At 41.1% G+C, this 26,964-nt stretch overlaps 1 protein-coding gene and 1 pseudogene across 2 annotated transcripts; one reads left to right on the top strand and one right to left on the bottom strand.

The window, feature by feature from the left end:
* Window positions 1-1,306: 1,306 nt before the first annotated feature.
* On the bottom strand, window positions 1,307-3,412 carry LOC108511223 (annotated as a pseudogene).
* A 7,945-nt stretch (window positions 3,413-11,357) lies between these two features.
* LOC103705393 (protein ESSENTIAL FOR POTEXVIRUS ACCUMULATION 1-like) lies at window positions 11,358-26,749 on the top strand. 2 transcript variants are annotated; one of them, XM_026803989.2, is made up of 9 exons: window positions 11,358-11,638; window positions 15,981-16,069; window positions 16,485-17,414; window positions 17,493-17,613; window positions 19,533-20,267; window positions 20,598-23,349; window positions 25,710-25,900; window positions 25,981-26,040; window positions 26,152-26,749. In XM_026803989.2, the coding sequence occupies exons 1-9, from the start codon at window positions 11,566-11,568 to the stop codon at window positions 26,541-26,543; spliced, it is 5,343 nt and encodes a 1,780-aa protein (XP_026659790.2). In that variant the 5' UTR covers window positions 11,358-11,565; the 3' UTR covers window positions 26,544-26,749. The 2 variants fall into 2 exon arrangements, with proteins under 2 accessions (XP_026659790.2, XP_026659789.2); XM_026803988.2 differs by having other exon boundaries at window positions 11,360-11,638; window positions 19,533-20,408.
* Window positions 26,750-26,964: the final 215 nt, after the last annotated feature.

Here is a 26,964-nt window from a genome sequence, read left to right as displayed (position 1 = left end):
CGGCGGCGCCGGAAGGGGGGCCGGGCCACGGTGGCCGCGGGAGGAGGGGGGCTCGGGAGGGGGCCGGGACGGCGGGCCCCGACGGCCGCGGGGAGGGGGGCTCGGGAGGGGGCCGGGACGGCGTGCCGTGGCGATCGCGGGGGAGGGGGGACTCGGGAGGGGGTCGGGACGGCGGGCCCCGACGGCCGCGGGGGGAGGGGGGCTCGGGAGGGGGCCGGGACGGCGTGCCGCGGCGACCGCGGGGGAGGGGGGGCTCGGGAGGGGGCCGGGACGGCGTGCCGCGGCGACCGCGGGGGAGGGGGCCGAGACGGTGGGCCGGCCGGGGAGGCAGCGGCCACGGCGGCCCCTTCCTCCCCTTCCTTTTTTTTTGCTGTGTGGTGGGTCGCAACGGCCGGGGCGACAGGCCGCAGCGGCGGCTGGGGAGCGCGGCCACGGGTGGCCGGCGTGGTGGCTGCCTCCCAAAAAAAAAAAAAAAGTAGGAGGGCCGGCGGCATTGAGGAGAAGGAGATAGAGAGGGAGAGAGAGAGAGGGGGGATGGTGAGAGAGAAAGAGGCGGTGGGATTGAGATTTTTGAGAGGAAAAGAAACTTTTAAATGGGGGTATTTTGGTCAAAAATACAGCTTCCTGACAAAGCTGAAAACAGCGTTTTCGGAAAGCTCCAAAATTGAGCTTCTGCGAAAAAGCTGTTTTTAGCTTCCCGCAAAAGCTGAAACAGCTTCTTGGAAATTTTACCAAACACACTTTTTTACCTAAAAGTACTTTTGGAGGGCCAGAAAGTGCCCTCCAAAAGCTCCCCCAAACAGGGCCTAAGAAATACAAACGCCCATTTATTAGCATCTAACAAAATTTTGCCAAATCATCTATAGCATTGAGTCTATGATTTGTGTTTTCCTATAAAAAGATTCAAGTCCGAGGCCTTCACAACTAAATACATTACTTTTTCGATAGATTAGGGGATTCTATACAAAGAGATGAAAAGAAGGCATACAAATTATTGTAGAAAATACTTTGTAAACTTTCAACCCAAGGTTTTCTATTTGAACATTCTTTACTCAGCATGAAAAATATATTAAAAAATATATACAACTGGAGCACACTAGATTTTTTCAAATAATTGTCCAGACCTTTTTTACTTTACTTGAAAGAACATATACCCAAAGCTAGAGCCATGTCTTCCTCCATATTTAGAAAAATCATCGGGCACATACTTTATAAGCATCAACTTAATCATCACTCATAAACTAATTATAAAGCAACAAACCCATTTCATTATTCACTCCAATGGATGGATGTACTAGACAAATGCTTAGAGTAGAGAATAAGTTCTATGCTTTTTGTTTCCAATTGAATTCAAATCATTAGAAAATATCCCATCACTACTTGATGTTGAATGGTGGTGTGCATATTCATCTATGGATCTACTATACTCACCACTATATTCAGGACTAGCGAGCATCATTTTTCTAATTCGTCTTACTTTTTCATTGTATGAGCCTGAATCATATTTCGAGCCTGAGCTAAAGAACATGCTTTGACCAGGCCTCATTCCCTCATTCAAGACTTCAAGGAATACATCACCTTCCAATGCTCGCATCATCTGTTTATAAAACATCTTTAGTATTATAGCATAAATTTCAAGTGATTATAAAGCAAATTATAGTCCAAATTCCATATGCAAGAATAATTAGGCAAGGAGAATATTATAAAACTAAAAGGCTACAAATGGTTTTCTAAACTCTAAAAGAATTTAAACTAAGGAGATGTAATTAAAGAATAATTTGTAGAAATAGAAGAAAACTAAAGAGATGTAAAATATCCCAATTATATTATACAACTTAAAGTTGAAGCTTGCTAGTCACTAAAATAATCAATCGTTTGATATTCCTTGCAATTTTTCATGAAGAAATCTATTCATATGTCACAAGTAAGTTATTAAATATGTGGAAATTCAATTATCTAAGTGCAAAATACTATAACTTTATCTAAATAGTTGAGTTATTAACAATTCAAAAAAAATATGACTTTATTTTTATCTCTAGATACCTGACTCATTTTGGGGCGTTTTTTTGCAGAATGGCGAATATTAGATGCAGCACATGCTACCATACGTGCCATTTCTATTGGATCATAGTTGCCATCCAAACATGGATCAACTAAGTGATCATAGTCTTCCTCAGCTAGTGCACGTGATAGAACAGGGCTTGCCTGTTTGAATTTAGTAAACAATGAAAATTATATATAATAGATACATTACTTACTTTTTTCATACTTGTTTTGCCAAAAAAATATATTTTCATAATTAAGACTAGCACACTTACCCAATCTACCAAGCTATCTTCCATGAATGCATGATTGTTGTCATCAGACCTTCGTCCAGTTATCAACTCCAAAAGCACCACACGATAAGAGAAGACAACAAATTTCTCTGTTAGCTTGCCACTTGATGCATACTCAGGAGCGAAACACCTAATCACTGGGGAGAGGAAAAATAATATCTCAAAATATGGTGATTACATTTGAATTTAAAATAACAATGAAACAAGCTACTCCATGAAACATTTTTCTTACCCAAAAGTTCCCATGATACGTGTTAAAATATATGTATAATTGTCTGATGATAGCTTTGCTAATCCGAAGTCTGCAACCTGGATTAATTATTGTGCAAGTAAAGCTTTCATAGAAGATTTAGAATTAACTAACATGTTTAGATAGTCTTATGTAAATCTACATGCTATTATGGGTTTGCTAGATGGAGTAGATAGTTAATCCCTTCATTAAGTGTCGACAAAATTTTTATTTAAGTTACTTAATTCACTCATAAGAGAGCAAGCTACAAATAGATGTGAACTCATATCATTATATGATTATGCTCCATATGGGAGACTTAGTGCATTGATGATCCCTACATCTATTTTTTTTCTCAAAAAAAAGGAGGGGAGGAGGATAATCTTTAAACTATTTTTGAAGTTCTATTAAAAAATTTTCTTATATTATTTTGTTTTCTATATATGAATTTAAAATATAAAATTACTAGATATGAAAAATTAGATATTGTGATTATATAGCCTCTCCAAATACTAAACAAGTAAACAGATAAAGAATAATGTAACTTGTAGTCTAAATAATTTTTCGAATGAGTTGTCTTACCATTGCTTCAAACTTATAATCCAAAAGAATATTGGAATATTTGATGTCACGGTGAATAATACAAGGATGTCCTATATGTGGATGATATAAGTCAAATGGTTAGCCATATATTAATCTATAAAGGTTAAGAAAGAAGTAAACAAAATATAACAAACAAAAATTATTCACAATCTTCATGTAAGTAAGCAAGGCCTTTGGCCAATCCTAATGCAATTTTAAGACTTGTAGACCATTCCATCACCGGAAGACCCTTTCCTGCAACAAAATCCAAGCGATTTAGCAAATTATTCAAGCTATTCTGTATAAAGTTTAATACATGATTACATGAACATGACATATTAAGCAAACTTTTATAATGATCGGTAGAAGTCAAAAAAAAATATATATATAGATATAATGTTGAATAAAGAACTACATCAAGCGACATAGGCAAATATTGTATAATTTCACAAAGCTTGCATTGCTTGAAAGAAATTCACTAATGGCTATACTATCAACACCTAGATAATACTTAATGATCATAAATAATGTGAATTCATTGGTATCTAAGAAGCGTTAAAATAATCGAGTGCCATATAATTGTATTTCTATTAGAGATTTTGCAGTCTAAGCACATAATAGCCACAAATGGAAAAATTAATAAAGCATATCAAAATAAGGTCAAATAAGAAATTTTTGCCTATCTTAACTAATATTTTGACAAGAGATAATGCTTCACTTTCCCAAGACCAACGCCATTTTTTTATTTAAAAGTAGAGAGATCATTACAAATGATCAAAAACATAATTGTACATAATATAATACAAAGGACGAGGAATATGTACACAAAAGAATAATCTCACTACTACTATAATTAAATTAATGAAATAGAAGTAATTACAACATTTTTTGAACTCCTAAATAATTTTCTAAATATTTGCCAACTTACGCCAAATGACTCATTAGAAATTTCCAAACTAATTGAATCATTTATGAACTACAAAAAGGTTTGCATATTTCATAATTTATAGCAACTTATTTAATTATATCAAATAAATTTGTGAACATTTGGTGCTATTTTTTATTAATGTCATCTATCTATCTATCTATCTATCTCTATATATATATTATCTCAACGATTTGTAGTATATGATACGGAATATATAAAGAATATCAATCTAATTATTTTAGTCTTTTGAAATTACTTTCAAACTTCTGATAGAAATTTAAAGCTTTTTCTTCCAAAATTTAATTTTTTCCCCTTGCTAATTTGTTCTTGTGATTATTGATAGAAACTACATATATCTTTCCAATTAATGGTATAGCTTAATTAATTCAAAATACTCTTTACAATAGCTAGACTTCTTTATTTATAGTTGTTGAATCCCTCGAGCCTTCCTACAAATATGGCTATATTCATTGTTTTTGTAAATAAAAAAGTAAGAACATTCCGTATGATATACTTTTTGATAAGATTTAAGACCTGCCTTGATGTCAGTTGATTAGATAAGATCTCCAACTCATTTTGACATTGATTAGATAAAACCTTTAGGATTACTTCCTAATCTATAGCAACCTTCTAAAATAACTTACACTCGAACCCAATGTCAAACCCTTTTGTTCTTTGATTAGTCTTTGATATATATTGATTTAAGTATATGCTAACATGCCAAGATCTCACCCAAAAAAACTAGCCAAAAGGTATTATTTAGTTTCTTGATCCTGCATAAGTATCCAAGATCCACACTTTCTCTGTTTAAGCCTTGATCTCCTCGTCAAGCTAAAGGTTCATATCTAATTACAAGTAGTACGATCGGCTCGTGGTTAACCCCAATAAATTCGTGCTGCAGTGTTCCTTAGTCCGCATAAGTTATGGGTCAGATCCGTTTTGATACTCATTATAACAATCCAGAATCTCACCCAAAATGACTAGCCGTAAGGTATTTAGGTTTTTTAATTCTGTATAAGTACCCAAGATCTATTCAGCGAATAACCGATGTGTAATGTTTTTAGAAGACACGATGCAATCAATTAAAAATTGTATTTGACTATATTATCAAGCTCCTATTCCTTTGGATGGTGCTTCATCTACAACCATAATAATTTGACGAGGATAATTCATTGTGTCTTTGGAAGACATGTTGCAATCAATTAAAAATTTCTAATTCTCAAATCCTCTCTGAAAAATCTGAACCGGCGCAGTCTAGGCCTACAGCCAACTACCATCATACTTGTCCATATCTGGGATGTTTTGCACAACACATTGTCCCATATGCCGTGTGGACCCTGCCGAATGATGGGCTATTGCATAGCAATAATGATACAAGAATAAGATCGGTTCTCCAGCTTCAAGCGCCAAACTGGAGAGAATCTAAACTTTTTCAGACTATTAGTATAATTAGATTAATAGAAGGGCAAGCAAGCAGACGTAGCTCTCAAACTAAGAAAGATAAAGTTGCACTAATTGATCTGCCCGATCATCCTTTCCGATAGGTCAGTGGATTAGAAGATTAGAAGTTTTCACGCAGCTGTACCCTAAGCGCCCGTCTTTGAGAACAAAAAGAACCTAACTGGATGCTATGATTACGATAGATTAAGCCTGGTTCATCTTGATCAAATCCAATAACACTTAGATTAACCTACAATGCTTGACAAATTGTCATGGAAGAGCAGCTCTGACCACAAACACTCCCCTTGAGGCATCCATAAAGGTTTGCATGCCCTCTGTTTCTGCTCCCTTTCCCTTTTGCTTTTCTTAGCTACATTCAAATCATTTTGGCTCCATGTCTCCCATGCCGGGTCTCGTCGCCGCAAGACACATTTGCTTGGAATCGAAGCATTCAAGGACATTTTTAGGTCCCCAAGCCACCACCCAAGTCCAGTGTCCCGCTCCGGTTCCAAAATATCCAGTAATCAAACCAGGATTCCCCCTCTTCTCTCTGACCGTCTCACCATTCGATTTAATTTACTACTGTTAAAAGGGCATTGACCATGGAGCGATCATCCTAAGATAAAAGTACTTAAAATAGAGATGATGAAACTACCATATTTGGTAGTATTATGCTCCTACGTGGCAGTGATCCCAAATCACTCTTACCACTTAAATCACCATCCAACTTAGCCATAGAATGTCCATTCTTGAGATCGAAAATTCTAGATCATCCTAGAGCAGCGATCTTGGGCTGAAAATAGAGGACAAAAATGCCTTCTAGTTCAGCAAAAAAAATAGATATATCAATATACCATTAATATACTATATCAATATTATATCATATTATATTATTATTATGTATATTATATTTTATAATATATTATATTATAATATATTATTAATCTTATTATTATAATTTTATTTATATAATAAAAGTATTTAATATATTACTTCTATTTACCTTATTTTCTAATCAAATTAATTATTAGGATTAAAAAACAATTTATTACAAGTACAAATAAAAATATTAATTCTATAATAGTAATTAATATATCTTTATAGGATTAATAATGTATAGGACTAATAAATATATTTTTATAAAATATATTAGAGATAATTTTGGAATTATATGTTGAGTGATCATGGATTTCTATAGAATACAAAATATGCTACATGTGGATATTTGAAAATTCTTAATCATTAAAATATAGCATAACAAACATCATTATTTTCAGGGGTTGTCGGGGGGCATTGTGGCTCTGTGGAAGCGGGGTGTGGCTACGATTGACGTATTCCACTACTGCTCCCAACAGGTCATCATGATCATCTCGGAACCCAATGCTGCACCGTGGGTCTTGTGCGGAGTGTATGCCAGTACAAACCATCGAACCAGGAGGGTTCTGTGGGACGAGCTCACCCACCTAATTGCTCAGGGACTTCCGTCTGCGATGGTGGGTGATTTCAATTGCATCTTGGAGGAAAGTGAGAAACGTGGAGGCAGGGCCTTCACTGACTCTGTGGACAGGAGGGAGTTCCGCGATTTTCTCTCGCGGAACGGCCTAGTAGATCTGGGTTTCTCCGGTCCGCGCTTCACTTGGTGTAATAACCAATCCGGACGAGCTAGGGTGTGGGAGCGACTGGATAGGGTTGTTGCTTCCACAGACTGGCTCATTAGATTCCCGTCCTATAGGGTTGGCCATCTCTCTCGGATTGCATCGGATCATTGTCCTTTGCTGTTCTCGACGGTATCAGGCTCGAGTCACTAGAGCCCATTCCGTTTCGAGAAGGTCTGGCTATCCTTCCCTCAATCCTGGGACATTGTCCGGGGAGCTTGGGGTCTGCCGGTCCACGGCGACGCCATGCAGAGGGTTTCACGAAAACTGGAATTGACCAAGCGACGGCTACGTCGCTGGAATCGGGAGGTCGTAGGTGATATTTTTAGGAAGCTGGAAGATGTGGAGGCTGCGATTACTGACCTCCAACGTAGGGAGGATCAGGTGGGCGTGCTCCCCGAGGCTGATATGGTGAGCCTCCGGGGACTACTCGCCACCCATCACTCGATCCTACGCCAACATGAGATCTTCTGGAGACAAAAATCCAGAATTCAGTGGGTCAGAGAGGGTGACCGGAACACTAGTTTCTTTCACCGATCGACGATTATTAGGAGGCAGAGGAACACTATTCGTTCCTTGCGGGATGAGCGGGGCCATTGGGTGGACGATGATTCGGCGATCAGCTACATCCTACTCGAGTTCTTTCGCTCCCGTTGGACGGAGGATAGTGGGTCGGATGTCGTCGGCCTGCTCCCGAGAGCTGAATCCCAAATTGGGGTGGCTGCGAATGCTCTATTGGTTCGACCAGTGACGGAGGGGGAGGTGCGAGAGGCTGTTTGGGCATTGGGCGAGGACAGGGCTCCGGGCCCAGATGGCTTCCCTCCTTTCTTTTTCCGGAGATACTGGAGTATCGTCCGGTTCGCAGTGGTAGAAGCGGTCTTGTGTTTCTTCAGTCGGTCAGGTATGCCGGACGACTGGAAGGCCACTTTTGTCACGCTTATTCCTAAGCGAACGGATGCGTCCGAGCCGAGCCATTTTAGACCGATCAGTCTGTGCACTACTTTATACAAAGTGGTGGCAAGAATACTGATGGATCGTATGAAGCCCTTTCTCTCCGGCATTATTTGTCAAGAGCAGGGTGCTTTTGTTGGAGGTAGGAGCATCTTCGATAACGTTATGGTGGCCCAAGAGATGATGTGGGATCTTCGACGGGCCCCGAAGCGTCGAAGCCTGATGGCTATCAAGCTGGATATGGAACGAGCTTACGATAGAATCAGGTGGAGTTTTCTTAGGCGAGCTTTGGAGTCTCTGGGTTTCCATGAGACCTGGATTGGTTGGGTCATGGGGTGTGTCCGGAGTCCGCGATTTTCCATCTTGATCAACGGCTCTCCGTCCCCATTCTTTAGCTCTACTATGGGGCTTCGGCAGGGATGCCCGCTATCCCCGTACCTGTTTATCATTTGTTCTGATGTTTTGTCTCGATCGTTGCGGGCTGCATGTGCCGCCGGAGAGTTGGAGGCTTACGTCCCAGCTCTAGGGGCCCAGCCGATATCCCATTTACTTTTTGCCGATGACTGCCTACTCTTGTCGCGTGCCCGCGTAGCAGATGCCCTGGCTATCAGGCGGGCTTTGGCCGCCTATTGCCATGCATCTGGTCAGAGAGTGAATGCCCAGAAATCCTCTATCTCCTTCAGCCCGAGTTCACCTCCCGGGGTCCGACGTGAGATTCGGAGGATTCTGGAGATGCCTGAGCAGGACGGGACCTGGACATACCTGGGTGTTCCGATCACAGGTAGGAGACTGCGTGTATCTGAGTGCTCCGGGATGGTGCAACGGGTCCAGAGTAGGCTAGAGGGCTGGCGAGCAGTGTCTCTATCGATGATGGGTAGAGTTTTGCTGATTAGATCTGTTTTGGGCTCTATGCCTATCTACCTCATGACTAGCACGGTGGTTCCGAGATCGGTCCTACTAAAGATTGAGCGACTGATTCGGGGCTTCTTATGGGGCTCGCTAGGTGGGAGCCGTGGGGTGCACCTGGTGGCATGGGAGAGTATTTGCCTCCCCCTCAGGGAGGGTGGCCTTGGGGTGTTGTCTCTCCGGGAGAGACGAGAGCTGCTCCTCGCCCGGCATGCTTCCCGCTTCATCCTGGAGCCGCAGGGCTTCTGGAGCCGGATCATGACCGCCCGCTATGGGGGGGTAGGTCAGGAGGGCGGGGTTCGAGGAGGGCGGGGATGTTCCTTTTTATGGCGTGAGATTGCGAGATATGTGTCCATGGTGTCGGATCACACTCGATGGCTGATAGGCGATGGCCGCAGCATCGATGTGACCAGGGACTCATGGGTTGATGGCCTCCCCCTGTGCCGCTGGCCGACTACTGTTAGTATCGAGGTTGGGGAGGGTTTACATGTCTGTGATCTTATGACTCCCGGGGAGGCTGGATGGGACGAGATTCGATTAGCCCACCTCTTCGGGGAGCATCTGGTGGAGCGGGTTCGCTCCCTCCCTCTGCCACAGAGCGGTGGACCAGATGTACGAGTGTGGGGTTCCTCGACCAGTCCCAGAGTCAGGATGAGTGTCCTTTCTCGCATGTTTAGGCGGGAGTACGACCCTGGTCCTGATTGTGCCTGGATCTGGCGATTGGGCCTCCTCCCGAGGGTTGCGCTATTCCTCTGGAAGGTGGTTTGGGACCGTCTTCCAACGAGAGCAGTACTTGGTGGACGAGGATTGAGGATCCCCCTGGAGTGTGGGATCTGCGGTGTGGCCGAGACGGTCGACCATGCCTTGTTTCGGTGCTCTAGGGCGAGGGACACTTGGCGTCTGGCAGGGGTCCCGCAGTCGGTATGGCTCTGTAGGGACCAGTTCTTACAGGCCATGCGCCAAGGCTCGGAGTCCCCGGCGCTGCGTCAGGAGGTGACTCGAGTGAGCTGTACTGCCTACCAGATCTGGTTGGCCAGGAACGCTCGTATATTCGGTGAACGATGTATGTCGCCGAGATTTGTGGTCGAGAGTGCCCGTAGTCAGGCGGCAGAGATGTGTCATGCCTCCACCACCGGAGGGACCTTGACAGCTCGGGACATCTGGGGCCCCCACCCTACTTCGGCAGCATCCCACACGGTGTTTTTCACCTGGGAGCCCCCACCCCCGAGTTTCCTCAAGGTCAACTTTGACGGGTCAGTCCTGGATGGTGGTACGAGGGGAGGTGCGGGTTTCGTCATTCGGGACCCTTTCGCTAGGGTTGTAGCCGCTGGTGGCAGTCACTTATTTGACACCTCGGTTCCGAGTGCGGAGCTGAGTGCTGCCTGGGCAGGCCTTCGACATGCCCGGTGCGTGTTACAGGCTAGGTCTATCACCCTAGAGGGCGATTCAGCCACCGTTATCAGTTGGATCCGAGAGGGTCCTAGGGGTGACGGTTGTGACCACCCTTTGCTTCGCGATATATGGACTATGGCGAGGGATGGAGGGGCCTTTCAGGCCAAGCATATTTACCGTGAAGCCAATGGGGCTGCGGATTGGGTGGCTGCATTTGTAGCTCGCCATTCCGGAGACACTTTGTGGACTGGAGATGGGGAGTTGCCTCTGGCACTCCGAGGTATCCTATTTTTTGACTTTATTGGGTGTATTCGTACCCGCCAGGTATGACCCACCCGTATTAGCAAAAAAAAAAAAAAAAAAAACATCATTATTTTAAATAATTAAAAATTAAATTATCTTAAAATAAAAATTATAAGTAATTTAAAATTCTCGGGTGACGTAATTTGGGTCACCAAATGCCACCAAACGGTCCAATCTCGTCTCGCCTGCATCAAAAGCTCGATAATTCTATCCCCGAGAGATATTTCAACAGAGTTTTGTGGTCTTTCGCAAGACTTGGAGGTGAGCCTACACTTAGAACGCCTGCTCACAGCCCGTTCTCTCGGTATGGTTGATTAGTTTTTTTAAGCCGTAAGAAAACCGCATGAGAACCCCATTATGGGCCCTACATATAGAACACCGAAATAATGTGCATGAGTTCTTTTCCGGGGCTATTGTTTGGTGGGTTTATATATGCACTTATTCCGATAGGAGACCGGTTGGAGTTAGAAAAGCTCGACCGGCGCACGTTTACGGCTTAGAACGTCGTCATATTGGTTGATATTCGCCGTCCGTTGAGCGCGCCCATGTGGAGATGGACGGATAGGATGGGTTGACCAATACCGTGGGACACGAATGAGAGCCGTAGGGACAGTTTCAGCGGTGAAGATTCCGACCGGATGGGCTAACGCAAGCCGCGGGGCGAAGCAGGGGTTTCCCTAATCTCATGATGCTCATCCGGTTTTTAATCCGCCCATATTTCCACCGCTCTCTTTCCCCCGCACCGGCCCCCCGACTCCGAGTAATCAGTCACCGAGAAGAGGGAGAGAGCGAGTTGTCAAGGGTTTCCTTCCGCCTCCGAGCCCTGCCGCCTTGCTGCCGCCGATGGCCGACCGGAACAATGCCGACTCCCGCCACGGACTCGCCGTGGAGCTTCCGCCGCATCAAAGCCCTAAAGGTTTTTTTCCCCCTTCTCCGCCTCACCCCCCTATCCGCCGCCTCCTTTGGTTTTTTGATCTCTCCCTTTGGACATAAAACCCTAGCTCGTATCTCGAGGTTTTTCGATGTCGATTCGAGTGCTCTTTTCCCCCTTTGGTTGATTGGGGTTCGGACGCCATCTTGTACTTCTTGCCCTGCGATGAGCCTTTTCGTTTTAGTTGTAGTTTTTTTTTTTTTGCTACTTTTTGGCTGTTTTGTATTGGTTTTTTCGTTTTATATTTCAATGGAGTTATTTTTGTTGTTGCCACCGTGGGGAAAAAATCTACCTGCTTTTGACGTATTTTATCTTAAATTTTTCTTTTTAAAACGTCTATGTTGGAAATCTTTACATAATCTGTGTTCCTCTCGAAGAAGAAAGCATGGAATTTTGTTAGCTTTACTGATCTGAACACTGGTAATCAGTTCACGTGTTTCCATTTACATGCAAAATTTCCTGATGCCGTTCCTTTTAGCATTTGAGCTGTATTTTTTTTTTGCACCGCTTAGTGAACCGCACTGTACTTTATTGGATTTTGTAATAAGGTTACTTATTGAATGAAATCGGTCTTGTTTAGGGTTTTGACACATACTAGTGATGTTAGTGATTTGGGGGAAAAAAAGATGCAGTTGGAAGCTGTTTCCCTGTGCTTCAACAAATTGCCAAGTTTTATAAGGTCTTTCTGGTTGAAAATGTTTTGACGAGTCTTGGTAATGGAGGATCACGCAATCAGTTAATATATAACGCTACGTGCCTGAGTGTTTTCTGATCAACCCAGCGACTGACTATCTTGGATGACTTAGATGTCTTGGAAATCTGTAAAATGGCTTTTTCAATGTCCCATGACTTCAAAAGGATGCTGACACGTTTTTTGGGATTATTATTGATGAGACTTTGTTTAAGCTAGATGTCATAGAATTTCTTGGGCTAGTAATACTTTAGCCAAAATGCATCGTATCCTGGATAATAATATTGGCAACTGTACTTGCTCAAGTTGTCGGTTCTTGATACTTTCATCTACTTTTATATTTTACTACCACATTATCTCAACACCTATTGTCGGAGATAAATTACTTCAAAATTTCTGCCTGTCTATGATTTGCATCAAATAGTCTTAAGTTTAGAATGCTAAATCATGCAAGAGTTTCAGTTTTCAGTTATCATTTTTTCTTTTTATAAATTTTTGTGTGGTGTGTGTATGTGTGGTGATGTGATGTCCACAGTCAGGCTGAGCTATATCAGGATAGATGTGCCAAGGCCCTGCTTAGCACTTGCCTTGGCATATAGGCCAAACAGTTGAGAGTAGGTCCAACAGGTATTCTGGCCATCCCATAACCATCCTGCTTAGTCTTGATAACCATTTTCATCCTTGTAATTTTCCCATAATCCATAGCCTTCCTGATTTTGCAGGGAGAATTCCATCTTGAGCACCATTGTCTCGTTGTGTATTTTTCTCACATATTATTTACACCCACATAATTTGAAATATTAGAGGCACATCGTGAGACTTAGATCACCTCCATGAGGAGGGTATTAAACTGTGGGGCTAAATCCTGGTTGTTGTCTTAAAAGATACGAATACAAAGATAAGTTCCTAGATTTGTTGTTACTCTCTTTGATGATCATTAACAATCTAGTGGATTTTTCTTAGCTGCAAGTTCACTACTTGAAACATATAGGAATCCATCGTCTTGCAGAAACAAGAATGTTTATCCAGTGCTGGTAGCTTTGTAATGCTGATGTGTCTTTTTTATCTTGAAGGGTGCTGCTGTCTTACTACATGAATATCTTGAGGCTTATTGCTTTTACAAAAGTTCTCAAATTTTTTATGAATGTTTTATCCCACTTACATAGTCGAGAACTTCAATATTCTCAAATCTTAGTGGCCAGAATCTTCTTTCTATGATAATATGCCGGAATATTTCCAGAATCTTGAACTCATACCAACATTTTAAGCTTTCTTATTAAAAGTCTTTCTGAAGTATCCACTTCCCACATGCACTCTCACTTCCGCACCCGCTCCCAATTCTGGCAACCAAGTTTCAAATGGCTTCTTATGCTGTATAATTTTTACCTGGAAACATCTTGTGGATTAGGAGATTGGTGTCATTTTTTTTTGGGTAACCTATCTCTCCATGAATCCTAGCATTTAGGTTTCCTGATCTGTGAATCTCCAAATGCATCATTAAGAACCACCGGACTGTTTGAAGTCTGCTTGAATGTTAAGAAATGGTGCCTAGAGGTCATGTATTTCCTTTCATCATTCTCTTACCTATTAATGGACGATTGATGGAAATTAAATAAAAATTCAAATATTTGTAAGAGTGTGGAAATGATTGGTAGACTTAGATGTAATGAGAAATGAGCTGAAAGGTGGAAATTTGTAGCTTTAAATATAGGAGTATGGTTTACCCTGATTTTATAAGTTCTTTTCTGTTGTCTCTTCTTTTGGGTGGATAAAGGGTGACAATAGAATTAGGACGATTTTCCTTGCAGGAGTTTGTTGTTCCATTCATAAGAACTTCCGAGGGTCATTTATGTGAAATGCTTTTGTTACATCAGCATTCTAAGTGGATCTATATATATGGATGCCTTCTCTACAACTTGGCAGTGGTTCCTTGCCAACATGCCAAATTGCCATATGCTAATTCAAGCACAAATCATAAAGATTATAGCAAAGCCTAGAACTTTCAATGGTTGTATGTTTGTCTGGGTATGTGGGTGCATGCACATGGGCGTTGTTGGGACGAGGGAGCGGGCGGGTGAATAGGACTGTCAATGAATGAGGTGGAACAAATGCAAGCTACAAATTGAGAAGAGGGGGTTTTAACTTAGGAATAAATATTTTCTTCAAAATGTATTGATACAATTGCTTATGGTCTGTTATGTTGAAAATTAATTGTGCTACAATAAATAAATAGCTTAAATTCATAGCATCATGGATGTAGATTTTGTCATTCTTTGACCCTTGTTTTTTTAGAGCTCGGTTGTGCGATTGTTTTGTTAGAGATATACAGATGGACCGATGTTTTAATGATGGTAGCCATGTGAGAGGAGGAAAAATGAGTGGTAAAGTCAGTTTGGACTGGGTATGAAAATTGTTACTCTATCCCTGATTATAAAATTCATGATTTGCGAGAACATCTTGGTGGTGCATCAACTTTGTTGGACTTTACCATCATGTTTGATTCTTAGAGGAGTTGAAAAGAAATTTGTAGAGTGAGTCTTTTGTAATGCACAGCTGCAAACTGTTTTAATCCCAGTACTTTGCATATGCATTGTTATGCATACTACTAGCACTATAGCAGGCCTTGCCGTCAATTTTCTTGGCCTGAGGCTGTGTTGGTTATTCATTGAACTTTATTTATCTATTTATCTTTATTGGTTCTTCAGTATATACTAATTATCAATGCCAGATTATAAAGTTCATGTTTTTGCAGAAATTTGTTTGGTGTTGCTGATGTGCACAAACACTGCTGATGCTGACACTTTGTTAATCCTTTACCTTTAAATGTTTACATTCTATAAATGATGCGATCTTATCACCAGCTTCAGCAAACCATAAAGCATTTGACATACGACTAGAGTAAGCCATTGCCCTAATATGTAGCATTTTAATTGCAAATATCAAACAAATGTGGATTGAAGTAGACTGATATTGATTGGTCACTGGAGGATGGGAGAAACTACATAGTATAGTTAGTTGTTGAGCACTAGCGAAGGAAAAATGCGTCAAACTATGGAGCTTTGGTGGCTATCAGGTGACTTACATCAGATCAGTACCTAATTCAGAATCTAAGTAAGAACCTAAAAATGATTGCAGAAACTCAGTTTTTTCCATAGCTGCCGGTGGATTAGCATTGGGTAACTATCAGAGACAGTCACAGCAAATCCCTGTGCTAGAGAAATCAATACTATTTTGGTGGTGTCTGGTTGGCGATAAGTTTTGATCTAAAAAAAAGGGGATCTTAGAATAGTGAGACTAATAGTTGGAGGAGACAATACTGAATGTGTTTCAATGATGCAATAATCAACTATGAGCAGTTTTCTATTGTGTAGATTTACAAGAGTTTATGCCATCTCACATAGCATGTGAATATGCTATTTAGTAAGATATAGTATGCTGAAAATGATATAAATTGATAGTTTTAACAATCAGAATCACATGCATCATGTACCAATGTGCATAACAGGCTCATGAATTTCTGTGCCTTTTTACCATTTTAATAATCATGAATTCATGTTGCCATCTATGTTATGTTGTTTGTCTTTTAAAATTCATTAGTGTTTGTCTTTCCATCATGATCTTCTTTGTCTTTTGCAGACATGCAAGGATCTGACAACCCTATACCTCTTTCTCCGCAATGGCTTCTACCAAAGCCTGGGGATAATAAGCTTGGAGTATTGTCTCGGGTAAAATATCTCACTGAATCCCTTTTTTTCCTTCGTCTGGTCTTGCAGGAGACTTCAACAAGAGATCTTGCATATGTCACATTCTCATTCCATCATGATTGGTGTTTTTTCCTCCTCAGTGCCTTTAGTTCAGATCAGAATGCCTGCTTTGAGGGTGTTTGGCGTTGCCTTTGCTTTATAAAAAGAGAAGGGGAAGCCAGAAGCTTTGTTTTCTAGCTTCTCCTAAGAGCACCTTTTTGCTCTGTCTTTTTGTAGAAGCACTTTTTATATAATGTTACCGGACACTTATTATTTTTAGAAAAATCTTTTTTGCTATAAGAGTCCCAAAGCACTTTTTTAAGCAAGACCAAACATGCCTGTTGTTTCCCTGTTCATGCTAGTATAATTTGTAATATGACAATTTTGATGCTTCCAGGAATTTAGCCCTCATCAAGGTAATCACCCAGATGCTGTGAAGGCACCAGGAAATGGTGAAGACCTCCATAATGCTGGAAAAAAAAGAGATGTCTTCAGGCCTTCTTTGCATGATGCAGAAACTGGACGTCGTGATCGCTGGCGTGATGAAGAAAGGGAAACAAACTCTGCTATTCGCCGCGATCGTTGGAGGGAGGGAGATAAGGAACTTGGTGATAATCGCAGGATCGAACGCTGGTCAGACAATTCAGCTAGGCATTCTGTGGAAGCACGCCGTCCCCCATCTGAGCGGTGGAATGATTTGGGCAATAGGGAAGGCAATTATGATCCACGTCGTGAGAGCAAATGGAACACACGCTGGGGACCTGATGATAAGGAGTCAGAAAGTTGGCGTGAAAAGTGGTCAGATTCTAGCAAAGACGTTGAGGGATCTCGTGACAAAGGATTGCCTCATCATGCTAGTCATGGAAAGGATATAAACAATCATGGAAAGGATACAGAGAGAGAGGAACATTATTCTCGTTCGTGGAGGTCTAACTATTCCATCAGTCGTGGAAGAGGAGAGCCTTCTCATCATCAATCTCCGACACCAAACAAACCATCCTCTATTTTTGGTTATGGTAGAGGGAGAGTGGAAAATGGGATTCCAGTCTCCCCTGCTGGTCGTGGGAGGTTTAACTCTAGTACGAGCACTCTAAGTAGTGGTGCTTCACGTCCATATCATTTAGTTACTGTTTCTGACAAGTCTGATGGTGCATCTGGAGATTCCTATACTCTGAGATATAGTAGAATGAAACTGCTTGACATATACAGGATGACTGATGCGAAAAACTTTAAAATGTCATTAGATGGATTTATTGAAGTTCAGTCTCTGACACAGGAAGAACCATTGGAGCCTCTGGCACTTTCTGCTCCTACTCCTGAAGAATCAGTAATAAATTTTACTGTTCTTTCACTAAGCTATCTCCTGTGTCACATGCATCATCTTACTTTGTAACTTTTTGTATAGGTCATTTTGAAAGGAATCGATAAAGGGGATATTATAAGCAGTGGACTGCCCCAGGTCTCTAAAGATGGCTCTGTTGGAAGGAATTCTTCGGATGCTGTCCCTTCTAAACAAACTAAATTAGGTGCCATTTAGCTTTCATTTATGCTCTTATTTTGGTGGTTTCATTGTTTACCTTATCGCTTTTCTTTTTCTCTCTTTTTTTATGTGGGGGGTGGGGGTGGGGGTGGGGTGGGGTGGGGTGTGGGGTAGTGTTTACGGGGAGTAGAGAAGATTTGCCAACTGCTGGGGATGATTATAAAATAGTGAACTCTGATAATAGCAAAGGTGTACATTTTGGGAGACCATAGTATGAAAAACAGTTCCATCAACATGGACCTGATCCAAAGGCGGCCTCAGGCAAGAACCTCTATTAGTAAAGGAGGAAACTGTCAAGGTGGCGAGACAATCCTAGTTGGCGGGGACCTTGAACCGCCTAGGCACTGCCTAAGCTCCTACATGGACTGCCTAGCGACTTAGGCGACACATTTTTAAAAGGAAAAAAATCATAAAAGTCAAAAACAACACAATGGACCTTATCTTTCCCCAAATCGTAATATAAATAACCGAAAATAAACCATTATTAGCCTAATTGGAGCATATGCTAGTTGAAACCGATGCATGTTTCCATTCCATATCAATCTGCCAAGTCAAATACAAGAGCAATAAGTGAGAATAAAAGCAAATTGTTAAGGAACCCAAAAGGCAGACTTGACAAGCATGCAAAGTGGGGGGAGAGAAGTGAGGGTCCCAAGTCATAAGATTAAATTGCATATTCTTATACCAAAGATTGCAAGCTGAGGAAAACAGATAAATAGATAAAGGGAAAAAGAATAAAAAGAAAAAAGCAGGAAGAAAACATAGAAAAGATACAAAAACAAGGTAAAGAAGATGAAAAGTTGAAGAAAAGGGGAACAATAAGAGGAATAAGAGAAGGAAAAAAGAAAGGGTTTTGCAAACAAGAAGATAAGGGAGATATAGAAGAAGAAAAAGAAGGATATTTCAAAGGAGCCAAAAAAGATGAATAAGAGGAGAAGAAAAGAGAGAAAAAAAGAACAAAAGGGAAGAAGTGGAAGTATGACGAAAACCAAAAAAAGGAAAACACCCTTTATGGGGTCTTTGGGCAGTTTGACAGTTGCTGACAGATTACTGGAGAGGAGTGGTTGTTGGTTGTTTACTGGAGAGCTGCTGGAGGGCCTCCTGTTTGAGGCATGGAGGTGGACTTGCTGGCAGTTGGCTGGGAAGAGCTGTTTCTTGCCCTAGTGTTAGGAGAAGGTGGCATCTGTAGGGTCAAGCAAGGGGTGGATGCGCATGAGGAAATGATAAATTATTTTATCTTATTTTATATTCCAGTTCATTTGAAGAGTGAAAAAATGTAAACTAGAAAAATAGAATGTGTATATGTTTCAATAAATTAATGCTAGGCTGCCACTGCCAACATGGTCTGGCCTGCCTAGGTGCCCGAGTGTCGATTTTGACAACCTAGAGAATACATGGCAGACTGAAGGTTTGCAATCCCAAATTACCTTATGAACTTTTAACATGTTAATTATTTGGATATAACTCTGTGCTTTTATTCTAATTATCATATTATCTTGAAGTCTGTCATGCTTTGGGTCCAACATCTAAGTTACATATGGTGCTTCAGTTTGAAAATCAAGTGTCCTTAGCATCAAATAATGTTCAAAAGTTTGTTTATGCAAGGATAATTAGAATATTGGTTATATAACTTGTACCACATCCGTCACTTCGGCATCTGTTCTTTGCAAATTATTCTTTTCATCTCACTTGAAAATGACTCTATGACACAGCAAGATGTGTTTTCTCTATTTGGCTATCCTGTCAACTTTTTTAAGAGTATTCTTCCATATATCCTCTTGCATCTTTTTTTTGTTCTGTCTTTTCACTCCTTAATTTCGATATATTACTTCACAACATCTCATGCTTTGTTGGTTTATGTCACAACAAACTCTTTTCAAATTTTCATGGCTGTTCACTTTTCAGATTCGGTAATTAATATTCCAAAGGCAGATGAGGTGGCTACCAATAGAGAAGTGACCAGGATGGAAAGCTCTTCATTACATCATGTTGTCCCTCACAGATCCCAATCATTTGGAGACCACACTCACAGATCAAGTCATGATTGGAAGGATTTTTCTACTGAAGTTGGATCAAGAACATCTGATTTGAGCAGTTCCCATCACCATAAAGATATGGGATCTGAGCATAAGCATAGTACATCTGTTACCCCATCTTTCTACAGGGATGAAACTTGCTTGGAAAACATCGAGGTACTTGGTTTTGATTCAGAAATGAAAAGTGACTCCAAGATTAGCAGGCAGTCATATGAAGTCTTGGACCGAGAAAGTAAAGTCAATGTTATGCTTGGTCAGGAAGATCCTTTTGTTTCTAGGGATATGTTAACTGCTAGAAAGTTGCAGCCACATACTGCTCCAGAAGATCTATTGCTCTATTACAAAGATCCGCAAGGTCGAATTCAAGGTCCTTTTTCTGGAAGTGATCTGATTGGGTGGTTTGAGGCTGGATATTTTGGCATTGACTTGCAGGTTCGGCTTGCAAGTGCTCCACCTGATGCTCCTTTCTCATTACTTGGAGATGCTATGCCACACCTACGAGCAAAGGCGAGGCCTCCACCTGGGTTTGGTGTAGCCAAGCAGAGCCATGCAGCTGAGGCTTTTCTGAGGGAAAAACTTGTCAGTCCTAGTAACATTCATGCAGGTTTGGATGAGCTTGAGTTTCTTAAGAATGGGCAAAGGAACATGCATGATACTGCAACTGAAGCACAGAGTCAGTTTTTAGAGTCACTCATGTCTGGTAGCATGAGCAGTTCTCCATTGGAAAATTTTTCTTTCCCTGGAGGTTCGTTATGTCACCAAAATTCATTTAAAAGATATATGAAGATAAACAAACCTTATCACATATGTTGGTTGGTGATTCTTAAAAGAATGATTCTTGCTTCATGTTGGTCATTATACTATTTTCTTGACCCTTATCACATATTCTAGATTTTACATCAATTTATCCTCATTTTATTTTAATGCCACGCAGGTATGCATGACTATGGAAGGAGTACTTCTGGGAATTTGTCCTCAGCGGGAGGAGAAATTGGGAGTGATGTGAATTACCTCTTGGCCCAGAGAAGTTTATTGGACAGGCAGAGGTCATTACCCAATACTCTTCCGTATTGGTCTGGGAGCGATGTCTCATCTATGGCGCCAAAGTTGGATAGGATCTCAGATCCTTCTAAACCACCATCAAAACTGCTGCCGCCAATGGGAGACAATTCTCATCAAATTTTACAATCTCCTCAGCATGTGGACTTGTTGTCTATCCTTCATGCTGCAGGAGATAAATCTCCATCGCCAGCTGTTAATTCTGGAGTACCTTCGTGGTCGAACTTTCCTGATGCACGATCTCTGGGTCATACCATTCATGGAGGCATGGAGATCTCCCAAGATATGCCAGACATGCACCAGAATCAGCATCTTTCTTCCCGGATTGGGTTTGGACTTCAACAGCAGATGTTGCAACCCCTAAATCAGCCACCTTTGTCTCATTTATGCACCCAACCTGGTGATCATTCTTCTGGCTTGGTTCCACCTGATAAAGTGCTTTCTTCTGAGTTGTCTCAAGATCCACAGCTACTAAATTTACTGCAACAACAGTATCGATTGTCACAACTTCAGTTGCCTCCTCAGGCCCCTGTTCCCACTCAACTGGCTCTTCTGGATAAGTTGTTACTGGTCAAACAGCAGCAGAAACAAGAGCAGCAGCAGCAGCTATTGCTGCAGCAACAGCAACATCTGCTTTCCCAAGTCCTTTCTGGGCATCATTCTCATCAACATTTTTGTGATGTTTCTTATGGACAAGCACATGATGCTATTCCACCAGGCAACAATACTCCTATTGATCATCTTGGGCATCTAAGAGCACTTGAGGTGCTTCATGGCAATAAGCAGATGCTGGTCCATAATTTGCATGATGGACAACCATCCTATCTTCCAAGTACCCAGGATGCAAGTTGCTTGGTGAGTTCTGGGCCTTCTCCTCTACACTTGCCTCATCAGATATTTGACCATACGGTAAATTCAAAAGAATGGGATGCTTCTCTTTCACGGGAGAATGAGAATATTCCTAGCTCTGATTCTGCAGCAACACCAGTAATGGCAGATAGTTTACCTTTATCAGAGGCCACAGAGAAGGGTGAAAAAGTGGCTTTTGTTCTGCAGAAGAATGATCATAGCCTGGATGAAAATAGAACAGTAAATGAACCACTATCAGTGTCTCAAACTACTGAAGTCATGATATCAGCTAGTTCTGGAGTAGTGAGCAGTCTTGAATCTTCACAGAATGGTCCAAAATCATCTGATTTTGTGGTCTCTATCTCTGATCAAGTTAATGTTATGAATCTTTCTTCAGAAAATGTTCCTGAATGCCATACTGAATCACCATTAACAAAAGAAGCAAAAAATGTAGAAATACAGGAGGTAAAGAGAGCTTCAGAGAAAAAATCAAAAAAGCAAAAGAATTCAAAGGCACAATCATCTTCAGAAGTTGGGAAGGGATCATCGAAGACAATTCCTCGCCAGTGGTCAAATCTAGATTCTGAAACTGAAGGTTCAAATGCTGGTGGAACTAAATCAAAGGGGCAAGCAGATGCAGAAGAATCTCTTTGTGGGACTTCATTGGGAACAGGAAGAGAAAGTTCTGCTGTATCTCCCAATGAACCTCTGGATTCTCAAAGATCTCAGCGTTTATCTTCGAAAAATATTTTAGCCAATGAATCAGTGGAAGCTGAACAGGGAGAAGGAACATTGACATTCAATGCACAGACAACTTCTAGTCATCGGGCCTGGAAACCTGCTTCAGGGCTCAAGGCCAAATCATTGTTAGAAATTCAACAGGAGGAACAGCTAAGGGCACAAAGAGAAACAATGACTTCTGAAAGTGCTGCAAAGGTCATCCCTGCAAGCAGTCCATTACAAACCCCCTGGACTGGAATTGTTTCCAATTTGGAGCGTAAATCCAGTAAAGATACTGTTCCAGGTGGTACCAGTCCATTTGATTTGGGGAACTCAGAAAGAACATTGAACTTCAAGAGCAGGAAGAGCCAGTTGCATGATTTATTGGCTGACGAAGTTTTGGCCAACTCAAATGAACTAGATAAAGATCATGGTAGTAATATTAAAGGTTCATCCTGGCCTCCTTCACCAGTGGGTGTCCAATTTGACGCATCAGCTGTTGATGATGATGATTTTGTTGAGGCAAAGGACACTAAGAAAAGCCGTAAAAAGGCGTCCAAAGCCAAAGGTGCTGGGATTAAGGTCCCATCACCAGTTGGTTCAGCCGATCTTTCTGGTCCCTTGATTCCTTCCGAAAAGGGCAGAAGTACTCGACAAGCACAGCAAGAGAGAGAGACATTACCCACTCCACCTGCAGGTCCATCTTTAGGAGATTATGTTCTTTGGAAGGGGGATCAAGCAAACTCCACACCTGCTCCAGCATGGCATACAGATTCTGGTAGAACTCAGAAAGCCACATCATTAAGAGAGATTCAGAGGGAACAGCAAAATATTTCAGTGTCTGTCCAGCAGCAAACTCCAATACCAACTCCTGCAAAAGTCCAATCAAACCGCAGTAGTCGTGGAAGTGGATCATCTTGGCCAGTTCCTGGATCGTCTCCTTCCAAGGCTGCATCGCCCACCCAAACCACTTCGCATGTTTCCACTCAATCAAAATCTGGAACCGAAGATGATCTATTTTGGGGTCCTCTTGAACTAGCAAAACAGGGAACAAAGCAGTATGTGCTTAGCATTACTTTAAAAGTTCATTAATTTGTTTTGCGCATTAATCAGAACATGATGTTTTCCATAGCACTATATTTTTGACCATTTTAAAATCTTATGCCAGCTTAGATATTTGACATCCTTTCTGCAGTGTTTCACATTTCTGTTTGATGGCTCATAGTTTCTGTTTGTCCTATGAGAGCAGTCATTTACATTTTTTTTTGGCTGTTCTCCGTTTACATTCATAACCGCAACCTATTTCATGGTGAAATTTGTTAGTATCCTAATTCTATGATCTAAGGTTTTTTAAAAAATTAAGTTCTATTATGTTACTAAATTAACATTGAATGATTAAATGAATCATACTTGGCATAGAGGAAATCAAACATTGGTGACTTTAATCGTTAATATGATTGTATAATCTTTTTATCTCCATATCATCAGAATAGTTTATGATTGAGGTTGAACCATGAAAAACCATGCTTTGTGATTTATGCATATAGGAGCTAGCAATAAATTTACATCACACTATGCTTTTTTTTTTCTTGAGTTTGACAATGCTTACTATTCATCCTTCTGAATATGGGCACTCAGCTTTCTGCCTTTTATCATTAGCATGTTTACTTGAAATAGTCTCATTAAATATTCACCTCATCATTCTTAGCATTTTTTTCTTTGAAAAAGTGGTGGTGTTTGCACAATCGGTTCATTTCACATGTTGTTAATTTGTTTATCGTGTGACCTTTCATGCATCTTTCTGAACACTTGGGAGTATGCTATGATTTTCTCGCTCACTGTCTTCATCTTGAATTATGTGCTTTGGTTGGACACCCTCATGCTTATTATGGTTTCAATATACCAACAGCTTAGAGATATAGGAGGATATCTTCTATCTTGGACCACCTATAAGATGATTAATATCTTCTATGAGAGCTACTTGACAAATTTTGATGAACCTGAATGTTGGGCATAGAGGGGGCAAATGAGCATGAACACATAGAGATGATTATGCTCAGGTGGATGTTGTAAAATAAGGGTATATATGAATGTTGAGATGACTATGCTTAGTTTGACATTGGGGCTCTACTTCCTTCTCAGCTCAGCCTTTTCCTCTTATGCCACAAAGTCCCTTATTGCTGCTCAAGTATTCGTACTTGGTCTTGCTCCATGCATCCTTCTCATTCATTTTCATATTTGGCTCTAGACTATATGTTGTATTCTATCTGTATCTATCACCTCAGTGAGGCATCCATGCAACCTGATATATGTTAGTTTTGCTGCTGGTGCAGTTGCCCTAATGAAAATGGCCATATACAGTCCTGCATCGTAGTTTTTTTGCAGACAAACTTTCTTTCTGAAATAGCATGATGATGAACTGATCAGCATACTTCAGCTTTTGGCACCCTGTAAATATTGTAAATATGTTGATTTTGCTTTGTCTGTTTGAACAAAAGATTGGTTCTTGCTAGTGGTCCAAAAAATTGAGGTATGGACTTGTACCTGTTGTTGGCTGGTACTGCACATATCTCAGTACAAGGCTGGTATGCCTTGGTTCAAATGAACCACAAAAAAAAGGGAAGAAAGAAAGAAAGAAAAAAAAGAAGGGTATCCAACATTGTGAAATCAGTACATCTAGGCTCGGTGCGATAAAAGGCAGTTTGGGCCCTGTTCACAAGAACGGGACATACCTAGCTCCAGTGTACTGGTCCATGGCCGGCATCTAACTTCATTATTCTTTTCCTTCTCTCAAGAGTCAGAGCTGAGACAATTTTTTTGAAATTTGAAATGGTCTCTTTTGCCCTTATTTATCAAGTTCTCGAAAGAGGGGTTTTCAAGCGAGGATGATATTAGATACTGTTTCACATCATGAAATGTACTTGTATACCATGGTGAAATGGAGAACCTCATACCTATGCTTGTTTGCTTATCTTCCTGCATCATTCTTCCTCCACCATTCTGTTCTCTCTTCCCTTTTTAATATCCCCCCTGCCCCCCTCCCTCCTCCTTTCTCTTCTCTATTAAGATTATTGCCTGCATATTTTCACGTTGATTGAAATTAAATTACTCCTAATTTTTGATATCATGCAATAAGAACTTTCAGTTGCCAATTAATTCAATATCGTATTCCCTCTTCGATCTCAAATGTGATTTGTAGCCTTGGTTTAAACTTACCTTACTAGCACATACAGTGATAGGTTAACATGTCCATTATCTTTTTTCCTAGCAAAACTTTGATCATTTAATAATTCAGTGGGAGATCGTGTCAATACAATGCGATCGTTTTAATACACGGGATAAATTGTGTCATGTATAACCCATTTACTTCAAGGTCTGCGTTGTTGCTGTTAACAATAATCTAATTTCTTGTAAGCAGGTCGCATTTCCCATCCCTTAATTCTAACAGCCGGGGAGTTAAAGGCACCTCTTTGAAAGGAGCACCTGGAGCAGCATCAAGTCGTCAGAAGGCATCAAGTGGCAGACCTGTGGAATATTCCCTTTCATCGTCGCCTGCTGCTGGTCTATCACTTGCAAAAGGGAGGAGGGATTCAGCAAGCAAGCATTCCGGTGAAGCTTATCATGAGCTTGGACTGTCTTCCTTGGAAGGTTCCTGTGTTTACCTAAAAATTCTCTTTTCCTTTTTTCAGAGGCAATGGACTTCAGAGGCTGGTGTGAGGGTGAGTGGGTTAGGCTAACCGGGACAAATGGTACTATTGCTGAACTCACTGCAGTCCTTAAATTTTTGCTTTCCTTCAATTTGATCTACGAGTAATTAATGACCACCAGTACTTATTGCTTGCTGCTTCTGATTGTCTCAGATACAAGTTTTTTGGAATTTTGCATAAAACAATCAATGTCCGAGGCTGAAATGCTCCTGAGAGAGAACCTTGGTTCGTTGGATCGCAACCATGAGTTCATTGATAAGTTCCTGAAGTACAAAGAGTTCTTATCATCAGATGTTCTTGAAATGGCCTTCCAAGCTCGAAGAGCCCACAACACTAGTGGGGATAGTCTGGGACATGGTAAACTCGGCAGTTCAGACATCCGGGACGTTGATGCAGATACAGAAGCTGGAAATGAAGGAGCAGCCAAAGGGGGAGGAGGGAAGAAAAAGGGGAAGAAAGGGAAGAAGTTGAGTTCATCACTTTTAGGATTTAACGTGGTTAGTAACCGAATAATGATGGGTGAGATTCAGAGCATAGAGGAATAGGAAGTTGGAGGGTGGGAGTGTATATACATTGTCTTGATAACCATCTGTACATGTTTTTATCCCTTCGCTGGGTGGGGTTTTTTGGCCCTCTTAATCTTCTCACTAACAGTGAGTTATCAGCTCAAGCGGTTTTGTGGAAGTAATTAACAGCGGCCTTTTGCTCTTTTTTTTAAATGGTACAAGTTGTCCATATATTTTTTCTGTTCTGATGAAAACTTCAAATAGGTCTGCAATTCTTTACCATATTACCTTAGAAAGAGATCTTTATATTGAATAGAATTTGCTCTAGAAATAGACTTGTCAGGCAGCAGGGTTTGTTTGGTTGATGAAATAGGGGAAGAGAGTTTGTCAGAGCGGAATCTTCTTTGTTCTCCTCGTTATTATTAGGAACAGAAATCATATGGGTAGAAAATAAGAGGGG

Source organism: Phoenix dactylifera, unplaced genomic scaffold (assembly GCF_009389715.1).
Source record: "Phoenix dactylifera cultivar Barhee BC4 unplaced genomic scaffold, palm_55x_up_171113_PBpolish2nd_filt_p 000007F, whole genome shotgun sequence".
NCBI classification, from domain to species: Eukaryota; Viridiplantae; Streptophyta; class Magnoliopsida; order Arecales; family Arecaceae; genus Phoenix; species Phoenix dactylifera.
Note: the sequence above shows the minus strand (reverse complement) of the source record. Positions and strands in the feature narration are given on the sequence as shown.

Coding starts and splice junctions, on each gene's coding strand:
- LOC103705393 (XM_026803988.2), top strand. CDS start 11,566: ATGGCCGACCGGAACAATGCCGACTCCCGCCACGGACTCGCCGTGGAG. Junction 17,614..19,532: donor TTCTAAACAAACTAAATTAG/GTGCCATTTAGC, acceptor TTCACTTTTCAG/ATTCGGTAATTAATATTCCA. Junction 23,350..25,709: donor GCAAAACAGGGAACAAAGCA/GTATGTGCTTAG, acceptor TCTTGTAAGCAG/GTCGCATTTCCCATCCCTTA.